The 15,511-nt window shown below is 34.8% G+C and overlaps 1 protein-coding gene across 1 annotated transcript; it reads left to right on the top strand.

Annotated features, from left to right (window-relative positions):
* The first annotated feature begins 497 nt into the window (after positions 1 to 497).
* On the top strand, positions 498 to 14,939 carry eogt (EGF domain specific O-linked N-acetylglucosamine transferase). The gene is made up of 17 exons (XM_039674208.2): positions 498 to 573; positions 963 to 996; positions 3,713 to 3,939; positions 4,164 to 4,264; positions 5,520 to 5,628; positions 5,825 to 5,919; positions 6,085 to 6,189; positions 7,238 to 7,344; positions 7,435 to 7,538; positions 9,426 to 9,518; positions 9,608 to 9,679; positions 9,972 to 10,058; positions 11,532 to 11,600; positions 11,794 to 11,855; positions 11,940 to 12,059; positions 13,465 to 13,567; positions 14,452 to 14,939. The coding sequence occupies exons 3-17, from the start codon at positions 3,757 to 3,759 to the stop codon at positions 14,596 to 14,598; spliced, it is 1,557 nt and encodes a 518-aa protein (XP_039530142.2). The 5' UTR covers positions 498 to 573; positions 963 to 996; positions 3,713 to 3,756; the 3' UTR covers positions 14,599 to 14,939.
* Positions 14,940 to 15,511: the final 572 nt, after the last annotated feature.

The following is a 15,511-nucleotide window of genomic DNA, read 5'->3' as shown; positions in this document are numbered from 1 at the left end:
ATTATTTTAAATTTTATAGTAATGGATCTATTATTTTTAGTAGTAGTAATATCTACTTTTTTCAAACTTTTTAAGATATTATTTTAGTTATTAAGTATTAAAATAATAATAAATAAAAATCTGCTTTTATTTGATTTCTAGCTTTATTGATTTTTTTTGTTAAATAATTACTAAGATATTACTTGTAGTTATATAACAAGGATTAATAATAATAATAATTTCTTCTTTTTTTGTTTTCCAGCTTTAAGTTTTTATTGTTAAATAGTTATTGAATATTATTTGAAATAATATAGTAACAACGAATATATTATGACTATTATTGTTATTATTATGAATCTCTTCTTTAATAAGATCTTTTTAACAAATACATACTTATTTTGTTATAAAGTAACGAATATAGTATTGTTGTTTTTAATTACAGATGCTCAATGATGCTTTTTAACAGCAACAACAACAAAAACGTCCACTTAATCAGTATTAAATTAAGATGTTCTAGTGCGCCCTCTTGAGGTTAATAGCAGTAACACATGCCGGCTGATAGTTTCCGGTAGTATGGCGTCTGCATCCCTAAATGGGCTATATGCACGCATAAGTTCCGCATTTGACGCAAGGATGCTCGTCCATTTCCGGTTGTGTAGATTAAAGCGGAGGAAAACCGGAGAAAACGGGATTATGGCAGAGTCTTCAATATTTACTGTCCTCCCGTCTTTGAAACGAAACGTACATACGTTTAGATGTAATTTTATATATAGTTATGTTTATTTAATATGATTTTAAAAAGAAGCATAAACACAACGAGGGGTATCTGTTTTATCTGTTTTTGTGACTAACGTTTCATTAGTATAACCATGGAGTATAAAATTCAATATAAATTCTCGGTATTGCATTGGACTCTACGATCGGCGGAAGTTATCGAGCATCCCTAATGCTTCACCGGAAATACCGCCGTGCATAGAGCCCATTCACCCACTGCCTTTCATTAGTTTCTCCAAGGAGGTAAGCATATAATTATTATTTTTTTGTAAGCACTGTGACTATTCACTATAACTTTCTCAGAGCTACTAAAAGTCGGAACAAAGTTAATTTCCTTTTGTGTGGGTATATGTGTTTTGAGCTAGACAGCTGACAGACTGTAACTGATGGTGGGACAGCTGTAAGAGCTTCTCATCCTGGCAACGTGTCAAGTCTTTGTGGTTGTTACGGTCCCCACCTCAGCTTGCACTATTATTATTTTTGTTGCGTGTCATTTAGACATCGTGGTGTGTCGGTGCATCTGGGAAACACACCTCAGTTTGAATTCTTTTAACAAGGGAGGCAAAAAAGAAAACGTGCAGATTTCACTAACTTTTACCATCTATCTATGAACAGGTAGAGATTTTTTAAAATCCAGTATGGTACATTTACACTTCTGTGGGACATTTAATTGACCTCCTCCATGAAGCGAATTAGATTGGAATACACTGCGCCTTGTTAATCTATTTGACCTGCCCTGAGACAGATCTCATTACTGAATTTAGAAGTGACGAATCTAATAGTTCAAAATCCCGTGGTAGTCATACTGTTACTCTAGCTATTTTTACTACTGTGTGAATCATACGTAATTAAAAAGGACTTCTCTTTCAATTAATGTCAGAAGTTTATTTTTCTGTCATTGTGTTAAATAGCCTTTCTTTTATTAGTAGGCTACACAAGACTTGTAATTCGAGGAGTTTTATTAAAGTATTTGGACGTAAACTATGATTGTCGTGGTGGTGATTTGTGCAAAGATTGCTCAGTTAATATAAATTAGGTTCATTTGGAGTTCTCCTGTCATATTTGCATAATGGGGGCGTTTTTTTCCCACGGAGTTTTAATCATGTAACAATCTGTAATTACGTTGTCATAATTAGTCTACAAGGCAACACACAGCAAAGCAGTTAGTCATTTCCCCATACAAAAAAAAAAATATATATCATAGTTATGAAGATAATATATTCAGTTGTATTTGTAATGTAGTAATTTGTATATTAACTAATAAACTAGTATGTCCCATGACTTATTTTTAAAGTCACAAATTTATTATGATTATGTTGCTAAACTATTATCTAAATTAATCTACCATGAAAGGGAGTTTAAAAGATTAAATGTATGTGGTGTGTCCCACATTGGAGGTTCGACTGTATCCAAAATAATAGAAAAATGTCATAATTTTGACACAATTATTACTGAATGAAATTAATTGGATTCATTTTAATATTTTTTTGTACAAGAAGTAGTAACATCCTATTAACTGTTTCTACAGCGTGGTATAGTAAGACAAAACAGTTATGCTTATTCCATTTTAGTATAATTTACAATAATTGTAGCATCGACATTTGTAGCATTTGTCAAGCTCAAACAAAACAACAAAAAAATCAAACAAATTTTTTTGATGTATAGAAAAAAATCATTACAAACCAACATATGGTTTAGTTAAAAGGTTCTACTTTTATTTATTTATTTATTTATTTATATAATTAATTGATTTGATGTTAAAGGAAACCTAGAAATCTATGGAAGCTTGTTTCCGCCACTAAATATAAAAATAAAATAAATAATTGTGACTTTTTATCTCACAATTCTGACTTTTTTTCTCACAATTGCGAGTTTATATCTCGCAATTCTGACTTTATTTCTCAGAATTGCGAGTTATAAAGTCAGAATTGTGAGATATAAAGTCAGAATTGTCAGATATAAAGTCAGAATTGCGTGATCTAAAGTCAGAATTGTGAGATATAAAGTCAGAATTGCGTGATTAAAAAGTCAGAATTGCAAGACAAAGTCAGAATTGTGAGATATAAAGTCAGAATTGCGTGATAAAAAGTCGTAATTGAGTGTTATAAAGTCAGAATTGTGAGATATAAAGTCAGAATTGCGAGATATAAAGTGAGAACTGGGTGGTATAAACTCGCAATTCTGAGAAAAGACAGAAGTGCGACTTTTTATTTCACAATTCTGACTTTTTTTCTCACAATTGCGAGTTTACATCTCACAATTCTGACTTTATAACGCATAATTGCTAGTTTATATGTCGAAATTCTGACATCTTTTCTCAGAATTGTGAGATTTAAACTCGCAATTGCGAGCTATCAGGCCAATTCTAAGGGGGAAAACTTCAAATCTCACAATTCTGACTTTATATCTCACATTTCTGACTTTATAACACACAATTGCGACTTTGTATCTTGCAATTCTGACTTTATAACTCGCAATTCTGACTTTATATCTCGCAATTCTGACTTTCCATCTCGCAATTCTGAGAAGTAAACTTGCAATTGTGAGAAAAAAAGTCAGAATTGTGAGATAAAAAGTCGCAATTACCTTTTATATTTTTCATTGTAAGGCGGAAACAAGCTTCCATAGAAATCACTTTACTGAAATCTTGTTAAAAATGTTTGTCACAATTTGAAACAATTGCTTGCTTTTAATTTATTAAAAAATCTGTGTAAAGAAGAACATATGTTTTCTATTAATTTCCCTCAATCCTTGCCTTATTGCTTAAACAATTGAAGGAAAAAGGTCACTAATATTTCCTGTGATAGGAGTTTCACATCGAGTAAGATCCGTTCATTTGCAGGTTCCCACACTGTTGTTAGTTCCAGTGCTTTGGTGTTTGTCCTCGGCTTCCCCGTAAACCATTAGTTTTTTAGCTCTAAACACTCTCTCTCTCTCTCTCTCTCATAAATGAGTGTAGGTGCTGAGAGCCAGTGTGGTTCCTTCCATGTGGCTTGAGGGACTATGCTGCTGCTGGTAGTTCTGTGCCTTTCCTGCACTTATAAAACCATCTCCACCACAGTCAGTGGCCAGAACAGCAGCCGCACGCCACAGCTGGATCTGCCTCAGCAGCATATTCCATTCTTTCTACACAACAACAAACCTTTGGTCAAACTCTGCAAGGAAGACCCGCTTTGCCCTTTTAAAGTAAGCTATTTCCTCTTGTTTCTTATGGAATGTGTGCTGAAGTCGAGTTAGAAGCGAGACATTGTAATACATCAGCTATAATAGTGGATTAGGAGCTGGTATCTTTTTGGTATACTGTAATTGTGACTTTATCACTAATTTCTAGTGTTGTGTATATGCTGTAGTGTCATTAGATGATTATACGGGATGTTCTCTTAACTCTGTGTCTCTGTTGGCTGTGACAGGATGCTCTATTGCTCACGAATTCCTGCTGGGGGTATGAAAAGAGCTGCTCTGCTGAGCACAGATTCAGCTATCCTGTGTGCACCAGTCTTGACTCAGGATGGTATGCCTTTCTTTACTGACCAACACTTTTATGTTTTCCCACTATTCATAACCATCTAATTATCCATGTATATGTATGTATATAGTCAGGACAGCAAAAATAACAACTGTCATCTCATCAAGTTATACTCGCCCTAGTGTGCAACACAGATTTCATTGATCAGAGTCTATTTTTATTGAATGGAAAAGGGCAGCATGAACTGTTTTTAAAGTATCTCGTTTTGTGGATGGCAAACATTTGAATGACATGATACGAGTGAGTGTTGGCAGAAATGTTTATTTTTGGTTGAATAGCAAGCAATATTAGCAGATATTCGCAAACGCTTTATAAGATTGTCTCTTTTCTGCACTAAGGCATTCATTTGATCAAAAATACAATAAAGACTGTAATATTGTTAATATAATTATATTATAATATTGATAATGTAATATAAACAATATAATGAATATTGTTAATTGTTATTTAATAATTGACCCCAATATGTTAAATAATTTTCCATAAATAATATGAAATATTACATGAAATTTATGTTTTTTTAAACTATTTATTAATAAAGGTGAATGTACATTTATAAATATGCTGCTGTTTATTTATTGTCAATTCATCTTTATTCATAATGCATTAATTAACATTAATACATACATAGAACTTGAAATAAAATAATGCATTAATGTTAACAAATTTAACTTAAAATTTGTGAAGTGTTAGCCAATTATGCTTGTATAAGAACAGGTTAAATATCTTTATTAAAGTTTCAGAAAAAGTACAGTATGTCACTGCTTGTGTTGTGGTTTCTCTCTTTGTGAAAAATCACGTCTCAAAATTGTGAGAGATTTAGACTTTATTAAACAAATCCGAGCAGCTTTCTTCCCTGTTCTCAATATTTATCTATCCTATATATAATAGATATTCTTGACAACACCATGTGTAACACATTCTATATATATTTAATAGAAAGTGCTTCAACTGAAGCAGGTTCATGTCAACTGTAGTTCCATAAACTATTGTGTGAAACATTGACAGATTCAACTGTTTCTTTGCACCCGTGTCCAACACAAATTTTCTCAATTCGCACTAAACACTATTTACCATGGAAAGCAAAGTTGTCGTGCTAATATGAAGCTAACACAAGTAACTAACATTTGAACACAGGCTGTTTTCCACTGTGTCACTCAAGCACTTCAAGGACTTCACCTTCAAAACAAAGACTTCTGTCATCTACTCTACAGTGCCAGTGTCTGTCTTCTTTCTGTAGGGCGAGCTCTATTCAGGCTGCACAGGATCTGTTCTGGAAGCAGGCAGATTTTGGCTACGTGAGGGAGCGTCTCAGTGAGATGAAGACATTGTGCAAGCCGTCGAGTCCTGTGAGTTTCCCTCTTCTACCTCCCCCACCTCTGTCTCATTTGCCTCGTCTTTACCGTGGTAAAGCTCTGGTAAAGTTCTCCAGAGCTTTGAGCATGAACACAGTGCTTAAGACATATAGGCGGTTTATAAGTTGCTGCTTCTAGATGTCCAAACAATACTGGGAACAAACTTGAAAATACCACTTTTTTTTAAAAGGGTGATTCCTCTCTGAAGTGTTCCAGTCATATGCGGTTCTGCAGGGCCACAAACCTGTACCTGGACCTGAGGAGTCCTCGCAGAGGTCACGAGAGGTCAGTTACCCCATCTAGGGTCGTTGGAGGTCAGGCACAATGCGAAACCGTTAACCTGTGGAATTGTTTTCTTTCTGGTAGAACTGCGAGAACTTCCTGTCTAAATGAGTCCTCTTTCTTTCTCTCTCTCTCTCTCTCCGTCCCTCTTCCTCTATGCCACTGCAGGTATAAAGAGGATTTCCTGGAACAGGGTGAGATCGGTGGTCACTGCAGCCTTAATAGTAAAGCACTAGCTGCAGAAGGGACACACAAGAGTCCTCTTCAGTCTTGGTAAATAACTTCAATTATATAACTTATGTAAGTCCAAATAAAAAAAAACTTCATGGACATTTATTGTATTAATGTATTTCTTTACATGTGTGGCAAAACATTTAGAAACTAAGATTGATAAACTAATATGGAGTCAGTAAGATTTTCTGCCTTTTGAAAAATTGCACAAAAGTGACAATAAAATGTATACTGGTATATATATATATATATATATATATATATATATATATATATATATTTTTTTTTTCTTTTCCCAAATAAATGCTGTCATGGTCTGATTTCAACATTGATAATAATAATACATGTTTCTACTAGAGCTCCAGATCAGCATATTAAAATAATTTCTGGAGTAATGATGCTGAAAATTCAGCTTTGCCATCACAGGAATACATTTTATTCTAAAATATATAAAAATATAAAAGAGTTATTTAAAATTTTAATAATATTTCACAATGAGTACTGTGTTTTTGATCAAATAAATGCTGTCTTGGTGTTCATAAGAGAATGTTTCAAAACTCTTACTGATCCCAAACATTTGTATAGTAGAATATATCTGCTAATGTCTCTTGACATTTACTTCATTTACTTTACTTATGCAATTCAAAACCATTTTTAGTTCACAAAAGAAGATATTTAAAAAAATGTTCATGCTGCTCTTTTCCATTCATAAAAAATAAACCATGATCAATGGAACGTGCCCCATATGCATTTTTTAGCTATATTCCTTTCTTTGAAATCCAGTCAATAGCTTTAAGTTAACTTAAGTTTGGAGGAAAATGGACCATTTTTACAGGCTGTGATAAATAATACATTTCCCAAGTTGTCATTATTGCAAAACTCTATCGCGGAAACTCTATCTCAGATTTTTTATTTCCTTTTGCTATTGGAGCAAATGGAAATACAAAAATTATATTTGCTGTCATCTCTCATTCGCCCATCTATGACGACTTCTGCTTCTGAGAACCCCAGAAATGCGACAAGGATTCATATTTAAGTTTTAAGCTATAAAACAGACTTTTATGTTCATGTCTTGTTTTTCCTCTGTCAGGTTTGCTGAATTGCAGACATACTCAGAGCTCGACTACCACCCCCAGGACGATGGCCATTGTGATGTTATAATTGACAGACCAACCGTCTTCATGAAGCTGGATGCAGGTAATCTTTCTGTGGGAACTAAGGGAGCTTTTTGTTTAGTCATCACAAAGGCTTTTTCTTCTAAATGCATGCTTCTCCTGTCTTTTGCAGGAGTGAACATGTACCATCATTTCTGTGACTTTGTCAACCTCTACATCTCCCAGCACATCAACAATTCCTTCAGCCGTGACATAAACATCGTCATGTGGGACACAGTAAGTGTTCATCACAATATGTCTTCCAGTAAATCATCAACCATGAGGGCATTTTTTTCAAACACTAACAGAAGGTTTGTTGTTTAAACCGACTGCCAGTTTCAGGAGGTGTGCGTAAACATAAAAAGGAAACAGTGGGCTGAAAATAAAGTGACTTACGGGAAAACCTTATCCTGCCTTTTGTTCAGACGCTGGTATTTCAAGGGCGAGGAACTGAGGAAGAGGGAAAACGAAGGGGTGTGGAGAAAGAGGGATACTTTTCTTATATGAAACAATGGAATGCAAAATAAAATCCACCTTGTCATATTATTATATATTTATGTACTTGAGAATTAAGTTTGTGACTCTGTCTTAGCTACGTTTTACAACAAAATTTACATAAAGATGCTAGTCTCGAAATGTCCCATTACCACAGCAACTTACATTACCATCTCAAATTCGAATACTTTCAGTATGAACATTAAATAGGAGTCAAGACAGTATTCTCAACCATGAAAGTGACCCAAGCAATATCAAAGATGGCGACGTCCATACAACTGAAAACTCTTATTACTTTTGACACAACAAGAGTTCAATCAAGTTAATTTGTCTAATCTTTATTAACCAAGAGCAACGTTTAAAGGTGGGGTAGGTAGACATTTTCTAAAATAAACTTTTCCCCAAATTTGTTTAAACTGTCTATATATACCAATACATAATTCAAATGTAAGTACTCTGAAAAAGAAAGTATACAAATCGAGTGTCTCATTGAGTCTCACTCCCACCCTCCCTCATCTGGGATCCTTACAAAGCCACGCCCCCACAACACATGAATGTGCGCTGCCGACCCCTATTCAGCTGGAGGACGCGTTTTCTAGCGCCGCGGAGAGGAGCAGTGCATGTATTGACATCATTTCAGAATCACATGTAATAAAATGCCTAACTTTATCATTATTAATATAAACAACTAACATGGCTGGTAGTACTCACTATCAAGCTAGCATATCGATACTGGTAATGGTAAAGTTTAAAATGTATTGAGTTTGATTCGGTAACGAGCTAGTAACATAAAAAAAAAAAAAAAAGCCAAACTAAGCCAATCATTTCTTTCGTCCCGGTTGGAAATAATGAGCTGTGTTTATTGCAGCACTGAGAGGACTACAGACACTCGATTTGTATACTTTCTTTTTCAGAGTACTTACAGTTTAAACAAATGTGGGAAATTTTTTTTTAAAAAATTTCTACCTACCCCACCTTTAAGTCTGGGTGGAGAGCGGAGCATTTGAGTCTCACGTAGAACGAATCTGACAGAAATGGTTCTAGTGGAGAACAGTGAGTGGATCTAAAACCTTCAGATGACATAAAGCTCATATTTCCGTCACTGTAACACATGAAAACAACTCCGCACTGTTCAGTTTTGTTCGATTCACAGAGCATGACAATGCAGTCAACTTTTCAATTGAGAGTTCGGTTACAGAGTGCAATTGTCACTGTGTGTGAACGTCACCGTATTAAGGACTCAAATACATTGTTGCTGTGTAAACGTCGCCAGTTTGTCTAGACTTTGGATGGTCCTTTTGGATTTTAGTTTCAGTCGTAGATTAAGAGAGATTAAGAAATTAAGGATTAGAATCTAATCCAGTTAAGAAGATAAATTTAGGTAAGGTAATGGCTTTTAGTTCCTGTCTGAATGAATTAATTGGTTATTACATGACTTTTTTGACTGATTATGATGGCTATTTTGAACAAGCAGACATTCATCAGTCATTGCCAACCAAGTCCATCTAAAAAAAATATTTATATGTCATTTTGATGGTCAAAGATGAGTTTTAAGGGATACAATTATTGACTGCAGATGGACTTAAAAAAATCCTTCAATGCATTTAATTGAGTTGTTTTGTCTGTCAGAGTGTGTATGGATATGGAGACCTTTTCAGTGAAACGTGGCAGGCTTTCACAGATTATGACATCATTCACCTCAAAAACTTTGACTCCAAAAGGGTAAAAGACTTTTACTTCACATCACCAGTCCACACTTTTATGAGCATCTGAGTGTTTTGGTGCTATTAAAAAGTATGTATTTTTCACAGGTGTGTTTTAGAGACGCATTTTTCTCACTCCTTCCAAGAATGCGATATGGCCTTTTCTACAACACCCCTCTTGTACGTATCCTTATAATTGGCATGCGTCTGTTGCTCTCAAGTGCCCCACCCCCCCATTTAGCATTTGTTCATCTCATCATGTGCATCTGCTGTCTTCTGTCTATGTTAATGCATCTCTGCGTGACATCTTCGGATGCTGTCGTGTGATATAGAATATTTGCCTTGTGTGAGACTGAACTCATCTGGTGCTGTCGCTCAAATCATCCTCATATTAATGATTGTGTGCCTCTGCCTTCTGTGTGCAAATGACATGAAGAGAAGATTTTACTGACAGATGGGTGTAATTTGATAGATCTCTGACTGCCACAGTGAGGGGTTGTTCAGGGCGTTTTCCCAGCATGTCCTTTATCGACTCAATGTCCCACAAGATGGACCGAAGGTAAACATGCTTACACACACACTCACATAACACACACACACCTCTGGTTTACTATTTTTGTGAGGACTCTCATAGACATAATGGTTTTTATACTGTACAAACTGTATATTCTATCCCCTTACACTGTCCCTATCCCTAAACCTACCCATCACAGGAAACATTCTGTGTTTTTACATTTTCTAAAAAAAATTATTCTTTATGATTTATTTGCGTGTTTACCCATGGGGACCTCAATTTAGGCCCCACAATGACACAAGTCCCCATGAGTCTGTGTGCTTTCAAGTTTAAAGGAGTAGTTCACTTCTAAAAAAAAACGTTTGCTGATAATTTACTCATCCCCATGTCATCCAAGATATCTATGTCATTATTTCTTTAGTTGAATAGAAATTACGGTTTTTGATGAAAACATTCCAGGATTTTTCTCCATATAATGGACTGGTTCAAGGTCCAAAAGACTGTTCCAAGGGCTTTAAACGATTTCAGACGATGAATAAGGGTCTTATCAAGTGAAACGATCACTCGCTAAAAAAGAAAAAAAAAAACGTTTTCTAAGCTCAAATGGTCCCCTTACTCTGTTTAAGATGTGCGATCGTGACTCTCCTGTTCAAACTCGTTCATTAAAATGAGTGAATCTTTTTTCGTGTCCTTTGGTTTATTCAACGAAGAAAATGAATGAATTGACTCGGAAAAAGATTCGTTCATTTCGATGAACGAGTTCGAACAGGAGAGTCACGAACGCACATCACAGAACAGAGCAAGGCGACTATTTGGGCTTATAAAACTTTTTTTTTTTTTAAATGAGAGATCATTTCGCTTGATACAACCCTTATTCATCGTCTGGAATCGTTTAAAGCCCTTTGAACAGTTTGAAACTGTCGTTTGGATGTTGAACCGTTTGGTTACTAATAAAGTGCATTATATGGAGAAAATCCTGGAATGTTCTCATCGAAAACCTTAATTTCTTTTCGACCGAAGAAAGAAAGACATGGATATCTTGGATGACGTGGGGGTGAGTAAATTATCAGCAAAAGGTTTTTAAAAGTGAACTACTCCTTTAAGTCCCCACTTGGGATAGAAAAACATGTACACACACTCACACACTGTTATTATGATAAATATTAAATGAATTTGAATCCTTATTCTTTTAAATACATAAATAATACATTTATCGCAATATTTTTTTTTGCCACAAGCTTTTGTGTAGGATTGTCATGATTATACTATCTACCACTAGGTGGTACTGTTGTACAATTTATTCCTTCACATGGTCTTTGTCATGAGGGAGCCCAGTTCGTTCTTACCACACATATTATATTTACTTCCTCTTTACCCACCTAAATAAAGCTTTAAATAACAAATTATCACGTCTGAATGTATTTTGAAATTGGACTATATGTTAAAAAATATATAGCTTAAGATATAATTGTGTGTTGAAAAATGTATGAAATCTATGACGTCCTTCTGCTCTGTCAGGTGGGCCAAGTCCGTGTCACTGTGTTGGCAAGAAGCACTGAGTACCGTAGGATAATAAACCAGCAGGAGGTGAATGCTCTATCTCTCTCTTTGCTCATCATTGATTTATCACTCTGCTTCCTTAACTGCCCATTTAAACTCTTATTTGCTGAAGACCCCTGCTTGGTAAAAAGCCTTGATTTACTTGGCCTCTGTCCACATGAGTGTGAGGTCTCGTTAATCACCTTCTGAATCCCTGCTGTGTGTGTATGTGTGTGTTCAGCTCATCAATGCCCTGAAGACTGTGCCTTTATTCGAGGTCAAACTGGTGGATTACAAATTCAAGTGAGTTATTCTGTCTTTGTTGTTTTTAAATGTAGCAATTTTTTTTTGGTGTTTGCATGATTGAAAGCTGATGTGTATTCTTAGAGAGATGCCGTTTCTGGAGCAGATCCACGTCACACACAACTCTGATATCTTCATTGGGATGCATGGGGCCGGACTGACCCACCTCCTCTTTCTTCCCGACTGGGCCGTCATATTTGAATTGTATGTAACTCTCTGCTTTCTAAGTGATCTGAGTGGCCAGCTCTGCGGTAGAGCTGTCAGTCTGAGGAATGTTAATACTTAAGTTCTTCACTCCACTTCACTTTTAAGTTTTAGAGTCACTTTAAAACCCTCAGAGTTTATATAAACAGTTATTGGTGACAGTCTGCAGTGTTTAAATAATGTGTATACCACTTGATTAAAACAACCAAAAAGGTTAAAAGTTGTTGAAACATTTATTGCGAGTTATAAATGACAAATTTGAGAAGTGTTAGGATGGTTGACGGACATCCTATGAAGAAATGCATTATGTTTTCTGAAGCGTTTAGTTTGACTTAATTATGACTTGAAAATGGGATAAAGACTCTCAGGACTTCATTTTTGTACAAATCAAATGTTTTTGCAATACATACTTTTATATTACCATTCAAAAATTTGGGGTTGGTAAGATGTTTTAAATGTTTTTGAAAAGAGTCATATACTCGCTGAGGCTGCATTTATTTGATCAAAAATACAGTCAAAAATTATGTTGTGAAATATTAGTACACTTAAAGTGTAATTTATTCCTGTAATGGCAAACAAAGTAAAATTTTCAGTCTTCAGTGTCACATGATTCTTCAGAAATCATTCTAATTTGCTGATTTGGTGCTTAAGAAACAGTTGTACTGCTTAATATTTTTCAGGAAACCATGATTCATTTTTCAGGTGATGAATAGAAAGTTCAACAGAATAGCATTTATTTGAAATAGAAATATTTAGTAACATTATAATGTCTTTAATGTCACTTTTGAACAATATAATGTGTCCTTGCTGAATAAAATTGATAATTTCTTAAAAAACAAAAACAAATCTTACTATCCAAAAACATTTGAATGGAAGTGTACTTAACACTTAAACCAGGACATTAAAACAAAGAACATCCCTACCATACACATTGGAGATGAGGTTTTCAAATAACTCAAACTTGTTAACATTTTATCTTTATCTTTTTAAAGTCTTTTTTAAAAACCAATCTTGGACATTTGATTGCATTCTTGCTTAAAAAATGTTTCTTTCTGTTTTACCACTGATAAATGAATACACCACAACTCACTTCAGAACTCGTTTTTTTTCTGCGACACTTATCTGCATGTGTTAAGATGTGTTTCACGGTGCATCTGACACCCATGTCATGTTATACATCAACGCAACGCTCACGTGGATGCAGTCAAGCTTCTGTGTTGTACAATGTACTTTTTAATGTGTTACGGAGGAGGGAAGCATCTGACTGTGTCTGTGTGTGTGTGTGTGTGACAGTGAAATACAGCCTAATTAAACAGTTATCCATCAAACTGAGTCTGCTGAGACTTTGTGGGCCACTTCCTGCTAAGTTTGGGACATAAAACATCCCTCTTTCTGTATTCCACAGGTACAACTGTCAAGATGAGAGCTGCTACCGTGATCTGGCCCGACTGAGGGGAGTCCATTACATGACTTGGCAGAAAAGGGACAAAGTGTTCCCCCAGGATAAGGTGAAGAGAACACACACACAGCCAAACCTGTTCACCACTGCCTGGATTCATTCCAGTTTATGTCATTTCATTCCAGTATTCCTTTATACATCACCAAAATCACATTCGGTATGAGGAATGTTTTTTTTTTTTTTGTGTCAATATACTGAATTTAGGTGTAAAACCATACCCATATATTTTGTATTGTTATATATATTAACAACTCATCAATTAAATATTTATCATTGCATATTCTGGATTATTGGATGTTTTTTAATAAACATTGACCAAAAAAACGATAAAGTTTTAGGGCTGGACGATATGATGATATATATAGGCTATACTGATATAAGTGATCACCCGGATTTAGACCTACCTATTTTGTATTTAAATAAAGCGTTCACAGGCAAATTTGCTTTATGTTTAGGTCTATATTGCTTTTAATTCCCCGGTGTCAAAATCAGGCAAACATAAATGTCAGGCAACATGATTCCTGGCTGCATGTCAATATCCATGGATCACTGGATCTTTAGTAAGTTGTAAGCAACACTATATTGAGACCAACATTTAGTTTAAATTGATAAAATTGTTCGTTTTAGTCGCATTTTCACAGTTTCCCCTATTAAATCCAGTCACGCAGCAGATCTTTTGCCACTAAGTCAGGCTGAGGGGGGTTCCCCTCAATGCATTCCCCCTATATTCAATAGATCTGATCTAATTTGAACGAAAACAAAAATAACATTACAAAAATTTAAGAAATACTTTAACACATGTATTGATCATTGTTTGTTTGTATTGGTTGATATAGTGTGTATATATATATATATATATATATATATATATATACTGTATATATATATTACATTATTTTAGATTTTATTACTGTATATTTTGTTCTGTCTCAGGGTCATCATCCTACTCTTGGGGAACATCCTAAATTTACCAACTACACTTTTGACGTAGAGGAGTTCATGAAGTTAGTCCTTCTAGCAGCTGAACATGTGACCCGGCACCCGGAGTGGCGCACGAAACGAGCCCGAGATGAACTGTAGCCTGTAAAACATGGTGGTCTTCTGCAAGGTGATAGATGAACACACTCCTAAAAATTCTCTGCACTCTTATACTCCTATAGCCATGCTAACGAAAAGCAAATGGCTAATATGGGAAAGCACATTTTACTTTCAGAAAAAAGCATCTTTTACATTCTGCACACTGAGTATGCTGTTAAAAGACATTGGTTTGTGTATTTTGTGTGGTTTGTACCTCTCAGGTACAGTATGTGGGCTTTTTTAGAGACTACACTTTTAAAACCTGATTTAAGTGCAGGTTTGTGAATTATTTGGCTATGGGTTGAATTCCAATGTAGTTTGTAAGACATCTTTAGACAGCACTTTCCCCACCCAAAAAATCAGGTGATCAGGATTTGGGTACTGTAACTAATGTTGAGTCTACCCAGATAGTTTGGTAGCATTATTTATTACAGTCAAACCATATTTAAAGTATTTTTTTGTCCTTTTTAATGCATTTAGGCAAGGGAAATGACCTCAGCTTCATATTTATTACAGTGTCACTTACTTTTTTATTTCTTTGGCCCGTTAAAGTAGTCATTTTGTAAATGCAAACTATGTTAAGGGATTCATTACTTCAGTCCTGTTGCACACATTAAGATATTTCAGTATTGCTTCATTTTATAAAATATTTTTTATCAGTATTAAGATCCTCAGACCCTTCATAAAGTTTCTGAACAATTGCAAAAGTTGCTGAAAAGTGTCAGAATTTTAAGTTCTGGTTTGAGTTGAAGTCAAAGTATTTAAAGAAGTCCTATGATGATTTTTTTTTTTTTTGACTGTTTTTGAAAACATCTGTTTTGTATTTGGAAAATTAAATTAAACTATAAAAAAAAAATTGTGTACAATATTTCATCTTTTTCACATACATTGTGAAATAAGGACAAATAAATAAAAC

The sequence above is a fragment of the Pimephales promelas genome, chromosome 21 (assembly GCF_988280905.1).
Source record: "Pimephales promelas chromosome 21, fPimPro1.hap1.1, whole genome shotgun sequence".
NCBI lineage: Eukaryota > Metazoa > Chordata > Actinopteri > Cypriniformes > Leuciscidae > Pimephales > Pimephales promelas.
Note: the sequence above shows the minus strand (reverse complement) of the source record. Positions and strands in the feature narration are given on the sequence as shown.

Coding starts and splice junctions, on each gene's coding strand:
- eogt (XM_039674208.2), top strand. CDS start 3,757: ATGCTGCTGCTGGTAGTTCTGTGCCTTTCCTGCACTTATAAAACCATC. Junction 7,345..7,434: donor CTTCATGAAGCTGGATGCAG/GTAATCTTTCTG, acceptor TGTCTTTTGCAG/GAGTGAACATGTACCATCAT. Junction 13,568..14,451: donor AAGTGTTCCCCCAGGATAAG/GTGAAGAGAACA, acceptor GTTCTGTCTCAG/GGTCATCATCCTACTCTTGG.